General features: G+C 36.7%; 1 protein-coding gene and 1 long non-coding RNA gene across 8 annotated transcripts in view; one reads left to right on the forward strand and one right to left on the reverse strand.

The window, feature by feature from the left end:
* Positions 1 to 25932, forward strand: part of LOC119874186 — a 160379-nt gene that overhangs the window by 16966 nt on the left and 117481 nt on the right. Inside the window, exon 2 of the long non-coding RNA XR_005367872.1 lies at positions 3766 to 3937. This is a non-coding gene — a long non-coding RNA (uncharacterized LOC119874186). The remainder of the gene's footprint in view (positions 1 to 3765; positions 3938 to 25932) is intronic.
* The window catches only part of HMGCLL1 (3-hydroxymethyl-3-methylglutaryl-CoA lyase like 1), a 204923-nt gene continuing 179513 nt past the window's right edge, over positions 523 to 25932 (reverse strand). For 6 of the 7 annotated variants that reach the window (XM_038554356.1, XM_038554359.1, XM_038554357.1 and 3 more), the window contains 2 exons: positions 5430 to 5555; positions 523 to 1834 (listed from right to left, as the gene is read on the reverse strand). In XM_038554356.1, the coding sequence (XP_038410284.1) occupies positions 1724 to 1834; positions 5430 to 5555 (237 nt within the window). In that variant the 3' untranslated portion in view covers positions 523 to 1723. Of the gene's footprint in view, positions 1835 to 5429; positions 5556 to 22886; positions 24459 to 25932 lie in introns of those variants that run through there. The other variant, XM_038554355.1, reaches the window with a different exon arrangement.

Here is a 25932-nt window from a genome sequence, read left to right on the forward strand (position 1 = left end):
TCCTGGCTGTTCCTATAAGCAGTTTGCACCAACAGATCCTTTTCCAGAAACTCAAACTAAGAACCCCACAGGTCCCTAAGAGAGGAAAACTTAGTCTCCTCTGAAGATGGGGAACATATCCTGCTGTGCACACTGGGGCAGGTGTCCCATTACTGCTACAGTGCACAGGGCTGTGTTCTTTTGAAGAAAGACCCACAAGAGAATATAACAGGTAGATCCATAACGAGCTGTGATTTTGTTTCCTCTCCGTATTATTCCCACCCCCCAACCAATACTAACCCAAATGCAAAGACTTAGTACTTAGGATAATAAGCTCCTGTTCTAACACCCATCACAACCTGATGAGTTAGCCTCTTTTGTGGGAATTTAGTGTGGTTTTGTCAATTACCAATATGCTTCCCTTGTGATTATTATGACTATCTTTAAAGTTAACTTAGTTGTAATCAATGCTTCTCATATTTTCTGGAATTTCTTATTTCAATAGTTGTGATGAATATTTAATACAAAGTCCACAATGCTCACTTTCATATTTCAAGTTATATTCAAATTTATTCAAAGATAAGATCACCAAATATTACTGGAGAAGTCTACATAAATAATAGAACTGATGGTTCAGACCCACATTTAATAATTCTGTCCCCTTATGATTTGCATAGGTTACAGAAATGTTTTTTCTTAACAGTCTTCCAGCTCCTCTTCTCAACTTTGATATATTAATTTTTGTTATTTCTGGCAATGCTTTCTATTACAAGAGATAAAATTTCAGTCATTTCAACATTAAAAATAGCCATAAAGTCAACCAAAAAAATGATGTGATTTAATCAAAGGAAAATAGTTTTTTTTTTTTTTTTCATGAAATAAAAACTGCCTTAATATTCTTAGGATCATGGTGATCTTTCCTTCAGCAATTTGGATTTGATCTGAAAATTACCGAAGTGGATTATAATATATGTATCAATCTATTCTTATCATTACAACTGAGACATGAAATGAAAAACCTTATATTTTTTGATATTTGAATAATATCATCCTGGTTTTTACTAAAACTGATGAAAGAGAAAGTATGGTAAACTGGATGCATATAACAAACATGGGAGGTCGTAATGTTTCCAGGATATGGCAACTTGCCATTGACCACAGCCTCTTGGAACAAGATAAAGTCATTGAAATAGTTAACAGATGTTAGCCATACTAGAAATATAAAAGTTCTATTGCTAAAAATTATGTACGGTCAGATGGAGATTTGGCGCTTGGTCCATAATTTAACTGACTTGGCAAATGGAAAGTTGAGATCCAGAGGCATAATGCATAATATCAAGGCCACACACTTTGTGCACTATGCAGGAGCTCATAAACTACTGACAATATGTATACTGTGCTAAGCCAGCTTGATTAAGTATTAACACAGCATTTGATACTTAGGGAAATCTGAAGTCAATTTTCACATCTACTAAATTAAAAAGTTATTTCTATAAGAGCAAAAGAGTAGACTTTTCTCCAAGTTCAAAAGCATGTCTACAAATCATCTTATTTAGCTTCAGTTTGCAGTTTACCAATGATTGGTATTGCATTCCACTGATTTTGTAATCTATCTAGCAATACTCTTTAAAATATTTTTTCCCACGCTTGTCTATTACTTCACATTTCAGAAAAAGTTGACAGTAATGATTTTCAGATGAGTATCTGTAGCTGAAATGGGTCTTCTCAGCTTTAAGTCACAAGTTCATTCAAGTCGAGCATTGAAGGAGGCTTGTGCTACTTTAGAATTTGTGGTTTTATTCACAGCTTTGCAAATAAAGTCACCAGCTTCCATCACTTTGTAAAGATTCACACCCTAGTAAGGGAAAGAAGGGATACCAGGTAGATTAGGGAAAAAGAAGACAAAACAGATTTGTTTTCATGTTATTAGTAGTCAATTAATAATTTGAAATAAAAAATGTTGATTATTGTTGACATGAGGGTAACATTTGTCTCTTCATGAATCACATAAGAAGCATTTTAGAGTTTTATGTTTTATTAGAGCATATCTTGAATCTGATTCTTATATAAAAATCATAGGCTAGCCATACCTGAAAAAACTCAATGTAATTCATGGTGGTATCTACATTCTAGAAAGGGCAATGACAAAATTAGAAACAATCTACAAAATGCCAGTGGAGGGCAGTTACAATCAGAATGGTTTAGAGTTGTTCATAGATAAGGGCTTAAGAAAAAACACTTTTACTATATAAAGAAACAACTTGATAAAACTATGAGAAATACAGGAAAAGTAAATGTATAATTTTAACAGTATTCAGAAACACTATTGGTACGATATTGAAGGTAGTAGTTGTAGGTCAAATAAAATGAAGTAGTATTTAGTACACATCTGGAACTTGTTTGGTTGAGAAGTTGTACTGTCTGAAAGCATAAACAGGATCAAGAAAAGCTTAGGTAAATCCATGAATGACAGATAGGCGGTTGGGTTTGAGGGCCAAATTCGGGGCATGCTCCTCATCTCCTGGGCTTGGTGTAACAAAAGGTCCCCACCCAGCACCTCAGCTGTCAATATAGGGGAGGCAGAGCATTAGGTGGATTACCCAGAGATTTGCCCTCAGGTAGCATTTCATAAACTTCTATGTCTTCCCTTAACATGGACTAGAAACAATGTGGACTTAAAATTGAACAGACTCAGGTTTCCTTGCTATTAAGTAGTTCTTAGTATTTATGTAAGTCTGTCATTTTCTTAAAGACAAATGCAAACACAGGACCTTTTCATAACAATGACCATAAGGAGAGCATCATTTTAATACAGTCAACTCTATCTAGAAACTTTAAAGCAATGTTTCCATTGTAGTTCACTTCTCTCTTCTTGAGAATGGTCAAGAAAATAATTTTGTAAAGTGATACTTATAAATGATTCTCATTGTCTTTTTGCTATAAAGTTGTTCTTAAGGTACCAACATTTGCTTTCGTTCCAGATAACTTGTTTTGTCCTGTGCATGGGTTTAGGGTAGAATATGTTAGACACATTTTAGTTGACATCCTAAATGGAGTGCTATTTAAGTATTGTGAATAATTAGCTACATGTGTCTCTAATTTTTGAATTACACCCAGCAAAGGATTATAGAAAGATATTAGTCACCAGGGTTTTGTGCTTTCCAAGAATTCCATTGATAATAAGTATGCATTGGAATTTGCTGACACTTTCTCCAAAAATTTCATTTTGGCCTTTCTCTATCATTTTACCTAACAGATATCATCATAAAATAGCATTGCATTTATTACTGAATCAGTTATCGGGTGCTTAAATATGTCTCATGTACTGTGATATGCTCTGGGGTTTCAGGAACCCCATGTAGAATAAAGTTTCTGTTCTCAGGCTGTTTAGTGTCAAATAAGCAATATGGATGCCTGTTGATAGGGCGTCTTGTATTGTAATTAAAGTCACTGAAAGAGATATACCCAGGTGATTATGAGGGCACAGGATGAGACAATCAATCCACTGAGGAAAAGAAAGCAGAGAGGAGTGTGTCAGGAAGGGTAAATTCTGACCCGAGTCTTATATGGGCAGTATGAGTCATTGAGAAGGGGGACCGAGGGGGTTCGGTAGGCAGAAGAATGATACAAAACACCTGAAGAATGCCATGCTATATCTGTAGAATGACAGGCAGAGATACCCTGAAAAGGCATGAATAGGCCATATTAGATGACAGAACACAGCTTTGCTTTTCAGGAAATGAGAATCCAAGCAGAAACAAGGCATATTCATATTTGTATTTTTAGATGAAATCCTCTTGTGGTAGCATGGAAGACGAATTTAAAGGCAAGTCTGAAGTCTGCATACCAGTGTGGAAGATGAATACCTCAGAAGGAACTAAGGAATTGCGCTGACATAGCTACAACAAGGGTATTAAAGAACAAACAACCAAAATATAAGTCAAATGAGTGGCTCTTGGTAAGTGATACGGCACAGAAACCATAATAGCACTGGATTCTACAAAGAATCTTGGCTTGTTAGCCTGTGAAACTGGTTGAATTAGGCTCTTCTTTCTATTTAAATTTTGAATTCTTAGGAGTAAAGCCATGGCTTATTTGCATTTCAGCCCTCAAGTTCTAGAACATGACCCGATATATAATAGGCATCAAAGCATGGCTAGGTTCAATTCAGTCCTCTAAATCTCCAAGGAAAGATCTAATTTGTCTCAGTTTTTGTCGTAGCCATACATTTCTACCAGAAATGATTAAGCTACTTTGTAAATGAAATAATTAGTTATTCCTAACCAGGAAAGACAGGCAATAGCTTTTAATGTTTATCCCGAGTGATACCCATCCCCCGGTGAATGCCATTGAGCATCTCTATGTAATGGGCATAGCTGCCATAATTGTTCTTTAGCAGGGAAAGCTAGACATAGAAATAAGATCATAATAAAACCTCAGGGTAGGCTTAGAGGTAGAAGCACACACATTGGCATGGAAGTCTTAAGGTAAGGAACCCAAGGTATGAGCCTGGGGGTTTAGGTAGGGAGACACAAGAAGACTTTTTGGGATGGTGGCACCTCACTCCAGGTGAAATCGAGTATGGGGGAGTAAGGCCATCTGAGTGGTGGTGGAAGCAAGTGCCAGGAACAGAGGTGAGAAATAAAATGATGTGGAAATGGAGACTCCAGGCAAGTGGTACTGAAAGAACTTTAAGTGGAGAGAAAAAAAGATGTGAGAGAGAGAGGGAGAGGGAGAAAATTCCATTTTGTAATCCAGATGATGCTTTTACATCTCAGAAAACATTTTGAACTTCTAGTCATTTGTGAACCTTTTTCTTGCCTTCTATATCTGCCCTAAATTCTGTCTTAAAGACTAATAAGTAATTTTAACAAGCATGTGGCAAAACAAAGTGCTAATTTAATTTAGGTGGATGCTATAGAGTATGTGACTTTTCAGGTACTTTTTTTTTTTAGAGACCCTTCTTTTTCTCTAGTGTCTCACATGCTAAGTAGTATTAAGCTCTCCTCTTCCCTGACCATTCCAATCGTGCCCTGGGCTCTTTTCCAGAAGCTCTAGTTGTCACCGCAAGAAAATCAAGATCTCTGTTTCCTCCTAGGAAAACATCCATCCAAAACAAAACTGCAAAAACAACAATCCTAATGGCAAAGACACAAGCTGTAACTCACAGTGTGTGACATCAAATCAGATGATACATGAAAAAACACTTCAGAGGTCATGAAGCACTATAAAAATGTGAAATGGTAGCATTATTGGTGATGGAGCTACAGCAATAAGTTACTTTATAAAGCCCCCTGAAGAGTTTTTATTGTATTTTCCCACTGTGCATTTTAGCAAACAGCAAAAGTGTAGTAAAACTTTGACCTCAAAATTGCTTCCCAAATCTGAGACACATTCCCATTTGTATCTGCAAGGCATGCATGAATATTAAAATATGTTAAATGACTTACTGTGTTGAGCCCCAAGCCATTAAGCATATATATCAAATCCTCAGTGGCTACATTCCCAGAAGCACCTTTTGCATAAGGGCAGCCACCTAATCCGGATACTGCAGAGTCCACCACATTAATCCCCATCTGGAAAACAAACCAGAACACTCAGGGCTTGTCTATTTATGGCATGTAAATTGTTGAATTTCTACTTAACCTGTTCCAAAGAGCAAATGAGCAAAATCTAAACCTGTTATCCAAACATACTCACTTACTCACCTGCTGCTAGAACAGTCCCCCGGGTGCTGATTTCTTTTCTACCTAATTTTCCTCTTTTAGGCTAATAGAAACTCTAAGGATCTCAGGAAGTAAAATAATCTTAGATCAAAATTAAAACGGTGTTATTCAGTGATAACAGCACAACCAGCTTGAAGTAAGATGAATTCACTTCTAGGTTGGGTAGATTTTCCAACCAATTCCCTGGTTCTATCCTAATACTATTATATAAACACGAAATATTTCCAATACCCCAACACAAAGTCAAGGTGACTTAGAAGACTAGTGGTAATAGTAGGGTCACTATGTTTGGAAATAGGATTTTTGTGGGCTCATTTGACACTGAATTCACTCAATCTTTATTGAGTCGTTCTCTTACCCGATCCTGCTGCTTTGGGAGAAGTGAAGAGGTGATCGGGAGGCAAGACATCTACCATTAACAATAGCATCATCTCACGTTTACTGAGTCTTTATTAAGTGTTGGACATTATTCCTAACATCTTATGAGTATTTTTTTAACATCTTATGAGTATTAACTCACAATCTTCACCAGAAATCCATGAGGTAGATATTCTATTATCCCCAAATCACAAATGAAGAAACTCAAGCACATCAGGATCAAAAAAATTGCCCAAGGTCACATCTGTCTCCAGAGAATTCACACTGGGATTTATGGTTTCTGGAAGCATGCAAATTGGTATAGGCCATGTGTATGGGGATATCAGAGGGTAGAGGATATGTATGTGCTGGAGATGTCCTTGTAGACATTATCACAGTGGGGTCTGAAAGGGGCCCTGGAGATCAAAGGGTTAGAGAAGACTAGGGAAGAGAGGCAGGCATGTCATGCCTCTATAAAAGGTGACAATTGGATAATCAGAAGCTACCAAGAGGCCTAATCTGATTATTTAACTCCAGGGCATTGGAGAAAAAAGTAACATGGCCTCTGCTAAAATGGGAAGTACCTGAAAGCAAAAATCTTGGGTAGCCTGCTAGGTCAGCTGTTCATATTCACGGATCGGAACCATACACTGTGGCTACATCTCCAGAGTCAGCCTCAGGAGATCTGGGCTCAGACTTGAGAATCTGAGTCTTTCACAAGATCATGGATGCTGCTCTCACTGCTAATCGGGGGGGGGGGGGGGGGGGGGGTCACACTTCCTTTTGTTTTTCTTTTTTGATTAACTTTTTTAGAATAGTTTCAGATCATCAGAAAACTGGTAAAAAAAAAAAATACCAAGTTTCCTATACTGTTACATGATCTTGTGATTATGGTAAATCTGTCATGGCTGATGGACAAACATTGGTACATTATTATTAAAGTCTATACATGATTCAGATTTCCTTATTTTGAACTTAATGTTCTTGTCTGGCCTTTAGTCTGGGTTTGTCCAATGTTTTTCTTAATGGTTAGACTAGAATTCTAAAATATTTCGAGGAAGACCACAGAGGTGAAATGCCATTCTCAATACATTGTATCAAAGATAGATACTATCAACAGGATTTATGACTGGTAAGCACTTTGATCACCTGGCTGGGATAGTGTTTGTCAGGGGTCTGCAGAAAGGAAGTCCTCACTCCCCACTTTCCAGAGGAAAGTCACTATGTGCAAATCATGCTTAAGAGACAGAGAGTATCTATGGACATTATTTGGAATTCTCCCATTTGGGAGATTTGTATGTTCTCTTTGATTTATTCAAAGATTTTTTTTTTTATCAGTAGGGACTCCAGGTATTTTTTTATATCCAATTTGTTTTAGAATCCAGTATTACTTTCTATATTTTGTGGATCAGGTTGTTTGAGATTTGTTTTTTGCAGCTCTTTTAGTTGGTCCCTGTGTCTCTTTCTCATACCAAAGGAACTGTGCTTTTTGAATCATTCTTCTAGATTTCCCCTTGAGACTTAAGAGGGATTCCTACAAGGTTAAAAAAATTTTTTTTTTGGATGATAGACCAAACTGGTTAACAGCAGTGATTACCAGATGGTGTAAAAACAGATAATTCATTTCATTCTAATTATATATATAGTTTAAAAAGGGGGGGGGGTGTAAACTTTTGCCTGTAGTAGAATAATAGTATGTAAACAAGAATGAACATAAATGAATCTAAGACTGATTTTCTTGATTAACATCATTATTTTGCAACGAAGTGCTCTTCCTAAGATGTGAGACTGTAGGGTCAATCTGCATACAAAATCTTTAAATACATACATGATCTGAATGAAAAGTTACTTGGAAAACGCACTTTCCCTTTTTCCTAGCATCAGAATAACTGTAGACCTGGGGATTTTCTATCAATAAGTTCTATTCCCAAATTAGTTGAATGAATTCTACCCACTGTGTGGCTTCAAAGCAATTTTTTTTTTCACAAATTTGAAGTTTATTAAAGTATATATTACCTGTGAAGGAGAACATTAAGATATTAGTGCCTTTTAAATTCTCTTTTTAAAAAATCATAGTACTACTTTAAAAGCACTTTTCATGTAGTTAAATCCTAAATTCTGACCTCTATTAAATGTATAATTCTATTCCCTAGAAATCTTAATGGATAATATTACCCATATACTAAGCTATGATCTTGTTTTACATAAGTGCTTTAGGGGTATCTGGGTGGCTCAGTCAGGCATCTGACTCTTCGTTTAGGCTCAGGTCATGATGTTGGTGTTGTGGGATTGAACCCCGAGTTGGGCTCATGCTCAGCAGGGAGTCTTCTTGAGATTCTCTCTCTCTTTCTATCCTCCCCCTACCCTCCCTCACATGAGCTTGCTAGTGTTCTCTCTCTCTCTCAAATACATCTTTAAAAAAAGAAATAAGCTGTTTTGAAATTCTGCAACTATAAAAATTTGGTTTTACCCTGTATATTTTCTGTATATCGCTATCCCTATTCTGTTAGAAATGATACATACTATGATGAAAACAAGTTCTTGACAGTAGGAAAACATTCTCTTCATTGATTTTTGATGGTAAACGGAGTGACATTTTTTTGTACTTACTGAAATGATATAGTAAACACAGTGACATTTAAAGATAATAGATGGGATCTTAGATGATTTTATCCTACAAGAGATTATCTTCATTAAAAGATTTTTTGTAGATACTCCCTTTCCCATATCTCTGAACAGAAACCACTACTTTCATGCTTTCACATTCCCAGGGGTGTGGGTATGTGTGTGTTCCCAGGGTGTGTGTGTGTGTGCATGTGTGCGTGTGTGTGCATTCACACATGCAAGCATGAGTGAGTTTTTTGCACCACAGATTGCAGAACAAAGCATTTGTTTTTTGTTTTGAAGGAAAGTGCATCTTTAGATGAGAAACCACAAGGTGGCAATGTAGCTTCAAAATCCAAGTTAAAGTCAAGCGTTTACAACCCCACTGTGTTCCAACCCCCCAGAATAACAAACATGTAAATAAATCACTTTATATTATACAAATAAATATTTTCTTTGCAAATGAGGAAACTTTTACTAATGGTATATAATACAAACTGTTGCTCAGTATATTTTTTATTAGTCTTCCTTTGACTTAAATCTATTTATGAAGTGCATTCTATGTGCCAGGGACATGGGATATATACAGAATCCTGTAGCTAGTAATTCTCCCTAAACTAAAATCCAGAACTCAAAGGGTTGAGGTATTCTTGGCTCCCACCTTTCTCCAAGCTCATGATTAAAGCTATTTATCCAGTGACCAGGAAATGATAAACTTGTTGGGTTCAGTTACATGTGCTCTGTCTTGAGCTCTATACTTATGTGCTTGGACTTAGGGGCTGAGAAAAATGAATAAAATATTAGTAGCCTCTTTTTTCCTGGAAAATGGTAAATTGATTGTAGATATACAATGGGCACATCATTTTGTGCTACAGTCTTAGGTGAGCTCTGCAGAGTATTAATCTTGTGTAGTGCTTAGATGACCTGACCATGCTGATATGCTAATGAAAAATACATCTTGACTTTTTCTTGATGCTGTAAGAACTTATTTCCCAAAGAAAATGAGAAATCCTTAAGAGGAGTCAAATCATTTTGCAAAAGTTATAATGTCCTATATTTTCATGATTTCACAATATTTAATAAAATCTAACATTTTAGGTGTTGAGGATACTAAAATCTTAAGGAACTTAAACAATTTTAATATGTTAAGTTTTGAAATGACATCTTTCTTTCTATGATCAACTTTTTTTAAAAAAAGTCTATAATGTTAGATTTACCTAAAATATCTGATGGTTTAAGTTACTCATTTTTGGATTTAAGTTATGTGGGGAAAAGGCAAATGTTCATATGGGATAAACATTAAAAATGTACTAACTTTTCTAGTAGCTATCTCCTCAGCCATTCCTAAGTCAATATACCCTCCAACAGAGAACTATAATTAAGCATAAGGTGCTACTTGTCTTCCAGTGATCAGGCCAGATAGCATTAATGAAGCATAGCACTCTTTGTAATAAGCTCAGATCTTGCCTTGAGCTACTTCTCAACTCTAAATAGTTACTATATATTGATTTATACTACCTTAAAAATAACACTATTTGCATTCATGTGTACTAGGGATGTAACATATTATATAAATCACAGGTAATGTACTGTTAGCATACATGAATAAAGCCCAGTGTTTTAATTAAGGGAAGTATATGCCAAAATTGATATGTAAATGATGATAAGCATATATATTGCTGTTGAAGGATAATTCAGCTAACTTAATTGGTTACTAACTTTCATGTAATATCCCTCATATTTTTTTAAGATTTTATTTATTATTCAGAGACCGAGAGAGCCAGACAAGACACATAGGCAGAGGGAGAAGCAGGCTTCCTGCGGGGAGCCTGATATGGGGACTCAGTCCTAGGACTCTGGGATCGCAACCTGAGCCAAAGCAGATGCTCAGCCACCGAGCCAACCAGGTGCCCCAACATTCTTCATCTTTGAATAGGTTTTCCTACATGTTTCATTCTCCTTTGCCTTACTATACATAAGGAGATAGATTATATTCTTACCTTCACTGAGTATATTTCAAATGGAGATAGAAATGGGACTGTGTGTGTAGAAGGGTGGGTACAGAAATGGAAAACAGATAAGAAAATTCTCAATTTAAGTAAGATAAAATAAATACTATTAGTGAACATTTATTGAATGCTTATTTTGTCACACTGTGTCTTATGCCTTATATATGATAAAACCACACGATGTTAGTGTGAAATGGGTAGTAACCCATGCCCATTTTACTGATGAGGTGACTGAGGTTCTAGGAAGACAAACACTATTTCCTACTTCAAACAGTAGAAGACAGAGGAAGGATGCAGATAGCTGTGTGCAGTATACTGTCCAATGTCAATTGTTAACAATTAACACTCTATGCCAGGCACATGACTAAACATTTCCCATGCATTGTTCATTTAATCCATGTAATAACACCAGAAGGGGCAGTTGTGACTGAGAAAGAGAACACTAACATATCAAAAACCTTCCTTTTTTTAAGATCCTTTTTTCAACTTTCTGAAAAATCTACACAACATAGTAATAAGAGAGTTGAGAAAGTAAATGATCATTGTCCCAGGGCTTTTTTTTTTTTTTTTCCTAGGAAGCTAGCCCAAGAAAATAGCCAGAAATGTTAATATAGATTCATGTTCAAGGATAAGGTATTCTTTGTACCATGATTTGTAACAGGAGAAAAAAGGCCATAAGTTAAATATCCAGTAATAAGGAAATAGTTAACAAATTACATAAGATGGGCTATTGGGAAACCATTAAATATTTTCAGTGAATATTTAATGGTATAGAAAAGTGATTATAAGAAACTGGAAGATAGGAGAGGATACCATCCATGCTTGGTATCATTCGTGTCGGTATCCAATGATACCGAGCATGATAGCATCCTTCTAATTAATATATACCACACATGTAATGTGTATTTGTTTCATTGTCATCCCCTTCTTCTGCTACAACAAAACCCCAAAACTATATTGGCTTCCTTCAGGTTCTATTTTTTCATTTATTGGTTTCAGTCCAAATTATAGAGATGATTGCTATAGGAATCCTCTACCATTGTCTGTTCTTTTTTTTTTTTTTTTTTTTTTTTTTAATGATAGTCACACAGAGAGAGAGAGAGGCAGAGACACAGGCAAAGGGAGAAGCAGGCTCCATGTACCGGGAGCCCGATGTGGGATTCGATCCCGGGTCTCCAGGATCGCGCCCTGGGCCAAAGGCAGGCGCCAAACCGCTGCGCCACCCAGGGATCCCCCATTGCCTGTTCTTGAGTGGATATTGCTTCTATACTGCATTTCAGTAACCACCTATTCCCTCCACCCTAGTGGCACAAAATAATTAAGCCAGTTCCCCTCAAACTTGAATGAGCATAAGATTTCACTTACAATGCCTGACTTAGAGGGTATTGTACTAAAGGAAATAAATGGGACAGAGAAAGGAAAAAAAAAAAACATATTATTTCACTTATATGTAAAATCTAAAAGAAACCCAAAACAAATGAACAAACATTTATGATGTCTGAGGTGAGACCTGAGCTTCTGAATTTCTAACAACTGCTGAATTATGCAGAAGCTGCTGCTCCTCAGAACATACTTGAGTGGAAAGAGACTCTGTTTCGTCTGGGAAAGAACTGGTTCTCATGTGTCAGTATATCCCGGTCCAGTCATCACAGTGGTTCCATCCTGCCTTGCACAGTGTTGCTCAGAATGGGACCACCTGAGTATCAGAATTACCTAAAGTCCTAGTTTAAAAGGCAGATTTCTATTGTCTATCTCCAGAAAACTGACTTTTTTGTTCTTGTAAAGTCCATTGTTTCATATTCTAAGATGACTTTAAAGCATAATAAAGTGTGAAAATAATTGTTTTCATTTACCTGTTCATCTGTGGCAGATAATGCCAACTCTTTACCAAAAATTTCTTTCCTCCTCTTCTGGGACTCTGCTAGGTGTCATAACCAAATGCCCTTTAAATTAAGTGTTGTTATGTGACTGTAGGTTAACAAATGATGTGCAAGCAAAGTGATGCAGGCGCCATTTCTAGGGATAAGTCTTTTTAGAAATTCTGTCAATAGTCAAATGCAGATTCTAGTAAGGCCTTAGGGAATGGTGAGACAAAAAAAAAAAAAAGACGGGTGGAGCCTGAGTCCATGAGTTACCACCTGGAGGAGAGATGGCCACTGACAAAAGCATGTTTGGTGAGGAACAAACATCCATGTGTTAGAGCCATTACCCATTTTGGGGTGTGCAGTTATATCAGCCAGTTAGAATTAATATACCAACTGATGGGATAGATTAAAATCTACCATTTTTCAACTATTTTCTATTCCATCTGTGTTGTTTTTCTTTTCTACCTTCTGTTATTTTTTATGATCCATTTTATCTCTTTTACTAATTTAATATTTCTACCTCTTCAAATTGTTGTAGTTACACTATGGTTTACAATATAAACTGTAAAAGTCTACTTTCAACTATCCACACCACATGTAGGGAAAGACCTTACAGCAGGATCTTCTCAATTCCATACAACCACCCTTTGTGCTGTAATTTCCTTACCTTTACTTTGATATTCCCATAATACATTTGCATACCCATAATATGGTGCTTCCTCTATTTGCTTCAGGTAGTTTAGAGCAATTAAAGTTTAAAAAATTATTTTGATTTACTCCACTTTGAATTCTCTGAAGAAGCTCAACAGGAATCAGAATATTAGAGATTCACATCCTACTATTTAGTTAACACTCACCTTTTAGAGGTAGTATGCCTTTTAGAGGTAGAAGAAGGAAAATTATTTAGTGAAAGAGACAAGGAGTTCAGGAGGAGGTCCAATGTCACAAGCCAGAATAGGAAGTTTCTCTAAATACTTTTTTTTTCTTTTCTTGAGAAAGAAAGTAAGCAAACGGGGTTGGCGGGGGAGGGAGAGAGAGAATCTCAAGCAGGCTCCAAGCTCAGGGTGGAGTCTGACCTGGGGCTAGATCTCATGACCTTGAAATCATGATCCTAGCAAAGACCAAGAATCATACACTTCACTGACTGAGAAACCCAAGAATCTTAAAGTTTCTCTAAATACTTATACCACAGTGATGAATGCTTCACCTACTTAAGGAAAATAAGAACCAAGAAAAATCTACTGGATTTATGAAATTGACAGATTTAAAAAAAATTTTTAAATTTATTTATGATAGGCACACAGTGAGAGAGAGAGAGAGAGAGAGAGAGAGAGAGGCAGAGACACAGGCAGAGGGAGAAGCAGGCTCCATGCACCGGGAGCCCGATGTGGGATTCGATCCGGGGTCTCCAGGATCGCGCCCTGGGCCAAAGGCAGGTGCCAAACTGCTGTGCCACCCAGGGATCCCGAAATTGACAGATTTTTAAATGGTTTCATTAGAGACAGGACAGGGGAGAGCTGACAATTGAAAAACAAACAGAGGACATATAGTCTAGTACTTAAAAAAAATCAGTTTAGGGAGACTTGTACGTAAACCTGTTCTATACTTGTTAGCTGTGTGATGTTGATGTTACTTCTCTGATGCACCAACTGTAAGATGACTCTAATAGTACACAGTCATGGGCTTGTTGAGGACTCAGTGGGATCTTCCATGAAAAATGCTTATCTCATAGATTGGCACATAACACTCAGCAAATGTTGGCTTTAACAAGTATATGTCAAGGATATAGAGACAGAAGACATGTGATAATAAAGAAGAAAATCAGGGCATAATTGGGGGTATATGAATGGAGAGAGATGGAGAATATTGAGACCTGTAACCTGGAAGCCTTAAAAGACAGAGGTAAGTAAGTGGAAGTAAAGAATGATACCATACATAGAAGAGAAAATTCACAGAGATAAAAGCCTTAGAGGGTGTGGATAAGTTTGGGATTAGGGCAGAAACATGGTGTTGAGCTTAGAAATTAGTGGAAAAAACTGTCCTTTGAGACAGAGTGAGGGGGGAAGATGAACAGAGGTACAGAGATATGTCGAAGGAACACAGACCCCGAAGTTTTCAGGGAAATAAATGATCGATACTCTCAGAAACACAGTAATTGAGTTAATCTGCTGAGATATCAGAAACAAGTTATAGTATTTCTAGCTCCCTGATACTAGAGCTTCTCTTGGACTCTGCCCTACCCTGCTCTTACCACACATTTTGATGTGTACACAAAGAGGCGGGTGTATAATGAGGAGGAAGATAGGGGGACAGTAAATAAATGACACCATGTAAATAATAAAAAAAAGTACCTATACACATAGAAGTAAGTTTTTAATAAGCATCTAAAAATTCCAGATTTTTATAACTAATTTAGTCAGTTTTCCTTATGATTGATTGATTCAAAGGGAACTAAGCCCTAAAGTTCTTAGTCACAGAGGTCATTGTTCCAGAGATGGATCTAGAATTTAGGCCTTCATGTTTTTGGAATTTGGTAGGAGGTAAACAACTTCCAGTTCTAAATGAATGTTAGTGGGAGGCCTATGCAATAGTGTAAATGTGCAACTAAATATTAGGTAAAAAAAAAAAAAAAAAAAAAAAACCCCAAAAACTATAGAATGAGAGCACAGTGATGCTGATATGAATTAGGTGTTACAGTGTTACCAATACTCATAAACCAGGGAGGGCTTGGGATGATGGGAGGACCAAGTTTTGGTAGGAGGAGGGAGCCAAAACAGCAGGTAATATATACAAACTATATAAGGGCAAGAACGTTCCTCTATCTCCATTATAGGCTCAGTAGGTAGCATAGCACTCAGAACATAATGAGTTATTACTCAAATATTTCTGAAAGAATTGAGCAAATAGTGTGCCTAAAATAACAATGCATGCAATATCAAGACCTGGGTGCAAGTATAACCATACATGGTAATAAATGAACTTGATACAATTCAATTGGAAACATAGAATTCCATAAGGAGGATTCTAAAGTAAATGAAACAGTTCAGTGGATCACTACCTACTTGCTCCCTAAATCTCCTTCTCTTCATTCTGCCTTCCCATAAAGATGGGTTCCTGGAACTTGTTTGTTCAGTGACTCCTTATAAATGCTTGGTACAGTTGATGGACCTCATTTGGGTCAATCAGTCTCCTCCCCAGGAATTTAGAACAGAAACAAATATATATTCTATGTTTCTAAAAAGTGAGATGTATAGCATATGAGGTATGGGCAAGCAACTTTTTACATGAGCAATGGGAAGTAAAGAAGTTCAGTCTGCAGTAAGAGGGAAAAGGAAGCATCGTTGAATTGGAAATGTCACCTGAATTCCAGATAGCCTCTCAGTCTTAGGTCCAGCTTCATTTCTGTCCTACCTTGGTTTTTGAAATAACATTTAATTAGAACTATTCCAAGTCCCTTAAAACACACAGTAATCCTAGGAAGTAGGTACTATTACCATCCTCATTTTATAAATGAGAAAACTGAGACACAGGACATTTAATATGATCATGCATGGTGTTACATATTTAGTAAGTGATGTAAGCTGAGATGCAGGATCAGGTGGAAAAGTCTCCAAATCTCTGCTCTCAACTTGTGTGTATACCTCTCTAAAAGGTTTCCATGAGACATTGCTGTATCCTCATAACAAAGTCTCCTTTTTGCTTAAAGTAGCAGGAGTTGGCTACTGTTACTTGGAAACAAAGAGTAATAACTAACACATCATTAAGTTAATGACCTGGCAGGGAAGATATTCATAAGTATAGAGAACGATAATACAAAGTAGAGTGTGGTAGCTATTATGAGAATTACAAACAGAGCTATTCAGAAACACCAGTGAGACGGTTTCTATATTTTGTAGGGGAGCATGGAAGGAGGGGCAGGGTGAAAAGGTTGATGAATAGTTTGGCTCTGCTTTGGGCCTTGAAGGATGTTGACAAGTGGGGGATGGTGAGGGAAAAGATGTTCTACAGAGAGGGAACAGCTGAGAAAATGCACCTATGATGTACAGGCCAAGGATGTACTGAGAATACTTTAATGAGATTTGTATTATAGGGGCTGTTGAGGTGTGGAAGGAGTACAGCTCCAGATCATGATAGGTCCTAAATGCCTTTCTCTGGGGGATGAGCTTTCTTCCCTAAGAAATAAAGAGCTACTTAAGGTTCATGAATAATCATGACATCATCAGCATTTGTTTTACTCAAATTTTGTTATCAGGGGAGCAATCATTGAGATGGATAGGAGGTTGAGAATATGTAAGTAGAAGTACTTGTTAGAAAATTAGTGCAATGGATGAAGTCACTGGTGATGAGTATTTAAAATGAAGCAGAAGGGGAAAAGGATTTGTGTTAAAGAACAAATTTGACATTTATGAGGTAAAATCATGTCTAAATGAATGTATAATACTGGAAGTAAGAGGTGTCATTGACAAAAGCAGTGATTTCTAGCTTAGTAACTAAGATGATCCATTAACTGGAATGGGATAGAGAATCAACTCTAATGAAAGGTAGAAGTTGCTTTCTTGGAAATCATTATAGATGTAAAAAACTGGATATTTAACATGTCATTCCTTAAAGCATCCCTGCTTGTTCAAAACTAGTTTTAATTCTTAATCTTTCAGGGCAGCCCTGGTGGCGCAGTGGTTTAGCGCTGCCTGCAGCCTAGGGTGTGATCCTGGAGATCCAGGATTGAATCCTGCATCGGGCTCCCTGCATGGAGCCTGCTTCTCCCTCTGCCTGTTTCTCTGCCTCTCTTTCTCTCATGAATAAATAAATAAAATCAAATAAAATATATATATATATATATATATATATATATATATATATATTTCTTAATCTTTCATTGCATACCTATTTGCTTTTGCTCATTTATATCTGGGGTGATGTACAGCTTTGGTAATGTTCAAATTCATGGTTAAGCATTCTTGTAATCCAAAGAACTGGCTTCCATTGGGCAGTGAAATAATTTAAAAAGCTGTGACAACCTGCTTCCTGGGTCCCTAAGTTGAAGGCTCTTCCTCTCTGCTGAATACAAAGAGTATGGTTGGGGAAATCGGTGATAGAAATTCCAGATGGGTTTAGGGGAGCCCTACAATACAGGGGACTGGTACTGCTTCCAAAAGTGTATGCTAGAGGAAGTATAAGACCCAAAAGCTCCCCAACCAGCTGACTGAGATGCCAGGACAGCAAAACTGAAATGAGGAACCTGTCAAGTGGGACCCAAGGTAGTCTCACACTAGAATGGAGAGAGCACAGGTGGGCCTGAGATAACTAGAATCAAGACCAGGAAGGAGCAGCATATGGGCCAATATCCATTTGTCATGGTTAGGGTACTACCAGAAGGGTGAAGGCTGAACAGGCTGGAGAGAAGCATCAAGGAGAGAAGGGAGGACGAGGAATGCCATCACACAAGGTAACCCCTGGCCAGTGGTGGATGGATACTCAAACTCCCTTCAAACTTATCTCATAGGAACAAGAGTCAAAAAGCAGAAGAAAGGAGACATTGAGTTTTAAGAGGAAATGACTAAGCTGATTAACATATGTATTCAGCCATTTATTAGGAGGTAAACTGGCATTTAAACTGGAGTGTTCATTAAACTGAATACTGTCACTTACATAGAAAATTTAAAACATTTCATAATATTTAATCACTATATATTACCACTCTGTCCTTATTGTTCATTTCAAATAGTTCAAGTTCAATTTGATTTCCTTCCTTTGAGAGGCCAGGGAGAGGGATGTCCAGTACGGAGCCCAATACAGGACTTGATCTCACAGCCCTGAGATCATGACCTAAGCCAAAATCAAGAGTAGGATGCTCAACTGACTGAGCCACTCAGGTGCACACAATCTGGTTTATAAATGATTTACCAGAAATCTTGCTTATTCTAAAGACACAACTGATCAGAATATCCACAAGATATTTATGGTCATAATGGTGTTAATTTTTCTAAGCAGTGAATATAACTGAGAGAAAGCTGAGTATACATGAAATCAAAATAGATTTTCCTCCAGTTGAAACCAGTTAACTCAAAGAAGGTAGAAAAACAAAAATATAATTACGTTTCAATATATAGGAGGTAAAGCAGGTTTGGAGCAAACCACATCTAGAAACTATGATATAATCAAAGGTTGATGCAATTGTAGGTATTTATTTTGGGTAAGACTCAGTGGTAGATAATAGTTGCAGTTGCAAAGTTCAAGATCATTATGTGGTCAAGAATGTAGATAGGGAAGCCGGGGTGGCTCAGTGGTTTAGCGCTGCCTTCAGCCCAGGGCCTGATCCTGGAGGCCCAGGATCGAGTCCCACATCAGGCTCCCTGCATGGAGCCTGCTTCTCCCTCTGCCTGTGTCTCTGCCTCTCTCTCTCTCTCTCTCTCTCTCTCTCTCTCTGTATCTCTCATGAATAAGTAAATAAAATCTTTAAAAAAAAAAAAGTAGAGTCTACAGAGGTAGATTTTGCTTGATTATGAGAGATAACTCTGTAGCCATTTAATGCTGCCTAAACTTAAGTGGTTAGCTCTCAAAATAATTCTCTCTGCCACTGAAACTATTAAAAGGCCATCTAAAGATCGTAGAAAGAATCCCTTCTATAGTAAGTGAAGTTATTGGCTCTGGCCTCTAGGAATTTTATCCAATCTTAAGTCTTTCTGCAAATGTACGTTTAGCTTAGCTTGCTCAATAACATCTAATTTTGTCATAAAGTTATATACATAGACAACATAAAAATATTAAGTGCTGCTGCTATTGTGATTTGAGGTAACATTTCTGTGGTAGGGCCATTTCTTGGCATCTGAACACAAGAGGCAAATTCTAAGCAAAGACACAGTGACTTCTTGGGAAGGCCACATGCAGTAATCTTCTAGATGGCATATAACTGTGGAGTCCACTGCCAATAGCCAAGAAAAAGACCTATAAAACATAGTTTAAGGAAAAAGTTTGTTGAAGACTCTCCTGAAGGGTGTCAAGCCCACACATATTTGGTATTTGCAGCAAGGCTGCCAAATACCACTAGAATTACAAAAGCTTCCATATGACTTACAACATATTTTAGGATTTGTTTTAACTTTAATACTTCCAAGCACTTAGAACTCAATGCCACCCTTAGTTGAAAGTGAAAATAGAGAAGCAGGTAGGAATTTTTAGATCTGAGTCCAAGTACTATTCCCTCACTTGGTTAGATAACATTCAGAGAAAAAGAAATCACCTATGAAATATATAGGAAAATACAATGTTAACCATGGAAAAAACAGATTGATAGGGCCAAATATCCTGTTTGGGCAAGAATAAAGTAAGACTCCTCAAGGTTCACAACAACAAGAAAGCTGCCACCTGCATCTGATTTCCAAAGTGCATGGCCCTGTGATGGTCAAATGCCTGCTTGCTCTGTGAGGTTTGGTCTGTTCCTTTTCTTTTCCTTAACACAGGGGACTGACTTGTGCAGTCTACATTCCCCCAACTCCTCTATGAACTAGATTCCAACTGGTTCAGCCAACAGAAAGCTCTGTTGGAGGGAGAATCCAGAATATCCCCCCCTCCCCTTTCTGTTTCAGGTGGTATTTCTAGCATAGCCTGTTTCTTCAGTGGCTCTAAATGTTGGCCATGGACAGTCCCACCTTCCTTTTGGTGACTCTGGATGGTGGGTTCCTGTAACAGTGTCTTCTTTCTTTGTCTAGCCAAGGGGCCTCATTGATGTTGATGTGGTGGTTTCCTTTTCCTGTTCCTACTAATCTCAGGAGTGCCTCCTTAAAAGTGAGAACACTGAGGGGCAAGCTATAAGGAGGCACTCGCTCTCAGGGTAGAGCAAGTACAATCAGCACCTGAGAATGAGTGCCCCCTAAATGGTGTGCCTTAGGCACCTGGTCACCTGCCTCAACCCAGGCCCTACTCATTGCTGGTTGCTTTGCTGCCTAATGTTCAGTTTTATGGTTCCCCTGTCACCTGTGCACAATTTCCTCGATTCACTTACATGGCTCCTGCTTTCTGGCTGGACCCTGAAAGATCCAAGTATTCCTTTTATGAAGTTCAGTCTGAATTTGCTTCTATCTAGCTCCTACCAAAGGCAAATTGAGAAAATATTTTTAAAAATATTTTAGAGTATACAGTCCCTCCTCTTCTAAGTATTTGAATTCTAGCCTTATATCAGTTTAGTTTATCAGAAAGACATATACCAGTATCTTATCAGCTCAGACACTTGCGGAAGTAGCTTCCCTGGATCCCATTTTAAGGTTATTTTCTTGTATTTATTGATAGTCATTGTAAAACACTAAGAAGTCAGTCATACTAGAGGATTTTTTTCCCCACATGTATCTTAAAAACTCCTGCTGGAGATAATTGTTCATTAATTTTACTATGCTGTATCCTGTATTAATCAGGATGATTAGGTTGAACTAGGGAAAAAACTAGAGGAAACCTATTGGTTCACTTAAGTGCATCGTAGAAAGAATTTGGAGCTAATCTTGGGAAAGACGGGAACCTTTCTGTTTCTCTCTGTCTCTTCCCTCTCTCCTTCCTTCTCTCTTCACCCTCCCATCTTCCCCCAACCACCCCCTCTGTCTTACCAACACCCACCCCCAATCATTTTGTTTTTTGTGTTGGCTTTATTTTTCCATGTCTATTATGCCAAAGGTCACAGGATTTTTATATAAGAAAAGTGAGTACTTTTTCATGAGCTCCAGCCAGGACAATACTGGGACAGGGGTCTTTATTGAGCCACCTTAGGTAAAGTGTCCATTTGTGGACTGGCTACAAAGCCAAGTGTATTAGAGCACAAAGATTTCTTGTACTAGGATCATGAGTCCACTGTAACATATACTTAGGAGGGGTGTTGGTATATGATATGTGTGTGTGTGTGTGTGTGTGTGTAAGGAAAGTGCTGCAATTTCTACACTCTCACAAGAAGTACATGGTTGAACTTATGGGGAACAGTTTCTTGGAGGAAGCTGTTACTTTCATACATCAAACAAGGATCCTTTGAAAGTTTCACCAAATTCCTTCGGTAGAAGCCACTTGGTATATTCTATTTAAATTTCAGTATCCTAAAAAAATGAATGTTAGCACTCTTGTAACTCTTCATGTCTCTGTTTTTAGAAAAGTTAAAACATCATTTAATGCTCAGTAGTGACAACTATTCATCCCACCAGTGCACAGACATTTGAGGAGTTCCTATGCTGTTCAGGGCTCCAGGTATAGTCACAGAAAATAACATGTACAAAATTTGTGCCCTTACAGAGCCAACTCTCTGGTGGAGGAGAAAAACACTTGAGATGGATAAATGACAAAAATAATGTAGGAAACAAGTGACAAGGAGAAGATGCCAATTTACTCCATTCTTCCAAGGAAATTGCTTGACAAGTAGGAAAGTGAACTTAAGTACTTATGCGAAATAATTTAAGGCAAAATAAAGTTAGGACAAATGCCTTGAAAAGGGATGATGCTTGGTGTGTTGAGAGCAGTAAAAAGACCATGATGACTGCAGTGGCTGGAACCAGGGAGACAGTGTGAGACAGATGTGTTGCAGGGCCAGATCTTGTGGACAAGTGTATTTTGATAAGGTCAGTATCATTAGTGTAGCAGACTGGAGTCTCAATCAGATTATTTCAGTGGTAGCCATAGAATGGAAAAACTTCTGGGGGCATTGTACTTTTACCCATATCATGAAACATTTTGCTGTTTGATAGGCCACAGTGTTTTGGATTTGGAAACTACAGTAGACTAGGGAGGTGTCACAGGCCAAAGCTCATGAAGCTATTAACAAATTAACTGAAGTCATGTTTATGCTTTCCTGTCAAATAAAACATGTTTACTTGAACAAAGGTCTTTTGTAATTGAGCATAGGAGATTTGGTTTCTTACTAGACAATATAATACAAATTTTATAAATGTCTATTAATTCAACAAGTTCTGATTTCATAGGGAGACCTCATCAAAATTACTATGAAATGATAGCTCTTAGGAACATATTCAGCATTATGTAAGCTAAAGAATAAATCATTCAACCAATATTTACCAAGCATACACTTACAAAAGGCTTAGCATTCTAGTATATTTAAGACACAGTCCTTGATAGAAAAAACTTATAATCTAGTAGAAAAGCTATGATGTCTACGTGAAAACACAGAAAACTATGAGAAGCACTAATGCAGGTCAGTTAGGAAAATAGTTCAAGGAGGAAGGAAGTTATTTCAGGCCCAGGTAATTAGAGGAGGTTGCATGGGGGAAATGACATGAATCTGGCCTTGAAGAGTAGGATGATTTTACAGAGTATGGCACTTGGAAAGAGTCTTAAAAAGAACTAAAAACAACACCAATGACTGAACTTGTTAATGACAGTTTCCTGTTTATTGACATTTTACATTCACTCAATTCCTTCCACTATGTAGCAGAATTTTGTAGAAGTATCCAAAATACCATTCATTTACTATTTATTTAAACATATTAAGTGGTTTCCATGTACGTACAACTCACTATGGGGGCAAAGATAAAGGCTAGATGCAGTATTATAAACCTAGATGGTTAGTAGAATGGGTTTTTGAAGATCATGATATGTACGCACACAAATACTTTTTAACTTTCAGTCAAACGCTACATTATTGAATATTTTTAAGGTAGCTGTATATACATATAGATCTGCATGTCTATACGGAGCTATTGGTGGGAATGTGTGTACATATATTTCAGCCATATCACATAATTCATGTGTAATTTAGAACTCTCAGAATCTTCTTTACAGCTAATGTCCATAAGACATCTGTAAGTACTATTATATTTCTTAATAGAAATATGTGTGTTCTTGCTCAGTATTTCAGGCCAGTGCCTAGTCTTGTATCAATTACTCACATCATCTCACATGTCCAGAAGGAATTTATATCAAAAGTTTGTAAGCCATCTAACAAATGCATGCATGTTTCTCTAAAGCTGTATTTGAAATTTTACAGAGGTGGAATTCTTCCAATCATCATATCTCACTAAGTATAAGAGAAATCCAAAACTTTATACAAAATGAATTACAGCACTATATAGTTATCTATGCAAAATGTGCTAGTTGCTTATTGCAATATATGTAAAAACCAAAAATATGACTTTCAAGTTGATTTTAACTCAAAGGTGAATTATTTATGTACACAAAGAACTCATTTTCACTTTACCAGAGACAAATGACAATTGAAGTCAGAAAACACTCAAAATTAATTTTACCCAAGTTTTTGTTCCTTCTATCAACCACATATTTATAAACATTGTTTCACACCAGACAAGGTTTAGGGGAACATGATATACATGGCCTTTGGTTTTGCTTTTAGTTCTTCAGTAATTAGGTATTTGACTTTGGAAGTGTTACTTTACTTCTATGGGTCTCACTTGTCATATTTGAAAAGTGAATTGTTAAAATATTCCCCTTTGAAGTCTTACTTGGAGAGTAAAGAAAGATACTCTTTTTTAAAAAAGAGGAAGGATAGAGTACATGGTTACTCTCCTAACTATAAAGGAAATGAGAGATGCTTAAGAGCTTCCTATAAAGTTTCAATAAAATGTCATTCAGGGTGCTAATATTACACCTGCCAAATGTCATACATTTATAGCACAGGTTTGCACATGGTAGACAGGCAGTCTATAAGTGTTAGATGAATCAAAGAACATATTTTGTGCTTCTAATATATTCTTCCAGTGATAAAATACATAACAATTAAAAATACATTTTTAACATTAAGAGAACATGTTTATTATACTGTAAATCATGCTTCTCTCTCTCTCTCTCTCTCTCTCTCTCTCTATATATATATATATATATATATATATATATATATATATATATACACTCAACTCTTTTTTTAAGTCATAGTTCCAATTGTAAGCCATGGATTCTTCCAGGAACATTATGTCCTTTGGCTAGGAAAAAAGAAAAAAAACAAAAAAAGACACACATTCAAAAGTGAATATATATTGATCTGATCCATGGGCAGAACACTTTTCTAAAAGAAATGTATTGAATTCGCTTGTCACTTTTATCCAAGTGAGGAAAAATATTCTGTTGTTACTAGTAAGCTGTGTAGCCAACGTATCTGCACATTTTTCTGTCAGTCAGTATTTTGTAACCCAGGAACTTATGAAATTTAGTATGAAGATAAGTTTTAATGTCACCATTTCTTATTATTGAAACACTAGCAACATTTAAACACTTATCTGACCAAGTAACATTAAGTAGGAAATCTCTATGAGACATAAAATATAAGTTGTAATATCTCCTCATGAGAAACAATTTAATGTGTTTTATTAAGACTTTTGCCCTTAGGGTGCTGCTACAGGACTTGGAACCAAAATCCTTTAACTCTGTGACTCAAATATGGAAAAAAAGAAAAAAAAAAACCCAAATCTAATTTGTAAAATTATTCTGTGGTTCTTTGTTGGCAAGAGGTATAAACATCTTTAAGAATAATGACCCATTGTATTTTTTAGTCATCTAGACATTCTGTAAGGTAGTAAAGATTTTTTTTGAGAGTAAATTGTTTTTTGGCGAGTCAAAAAAAGAAACATGTGGAACACATTCCTTGGCTTTCCCAAATCTCCAACTGTGAGCGACACATGTACAATATTTTGAAAGTTTAGAAAAAAAGGCAAATCATATTCTCCAAATAATACTGTACCTTCCAAATAGTACTGCTTTGGAAAAGGTGTAGCTAGTGCGTCAATGCCTGGTAATCAATGATGGGGGAAGGGGGGAGGGAATCAAACAGGCAAAGATTTGCTACTTTTGAAATATATTGTTGAGTAGAATACTTGGCACATTGTAAGAACAAGAATATAATTTCTTCCTTCATGTAACTTTGACTAGTACATTCACTTAATGAAAACTTATTTTGGTACTTTATTTAAAATTAAAGCCACCTTTTCAATAAGAGATGGTAAACATCATTTGATCAGAACTTCAAAAAATACCGACCACAATAAAAGTAGACCAACATTCTACAAAATATTTTTTATTTTAAATGTACATGTACTTGATTGGACTCTGGGTTTAAATAAATTAAAGAAGTACTCAAGATAGCCAATAATGCCACTCAAGATGCTGCAAAATACATAGCCTTGCAAAACTACCCTAAAACACATTAGTAATGAAGTCATCCTACTTATAATTTAGAGGAATGTTAAATAGTAGCAAAGCTAATTAAGAATGTAAATGACTTTACTAATATGGCAGAAGGTTTGAGTGATTCATTGTGATCCATATGAATGACAAGCAAATCAAGACACTCATTAGCCTCATCACATATGCAATATATGCATGTGATTATGGGACCTTTGTGGTATAACTAATAGAAATCTCTGTTGAAATTAGAGTCAACAAATAAGACTGTATGAAAAT

This window comes from Canis lupus, chromosome 12 (genome assembly GCF_011100685.1).
Source record: "Canis lupus familiaris isolate Mischka breed German Shepherd chromosome 12, alternate assembly UU_Cfam_GSD_1.0, whole genome shotgun sequence".
Classification (NCBI taxonomy): domain Eukaryota; kingdom Metazoa; phylum Chordata; class Mammalia; order Carnivora; family Canidae; genus Canis; species Canis lupus.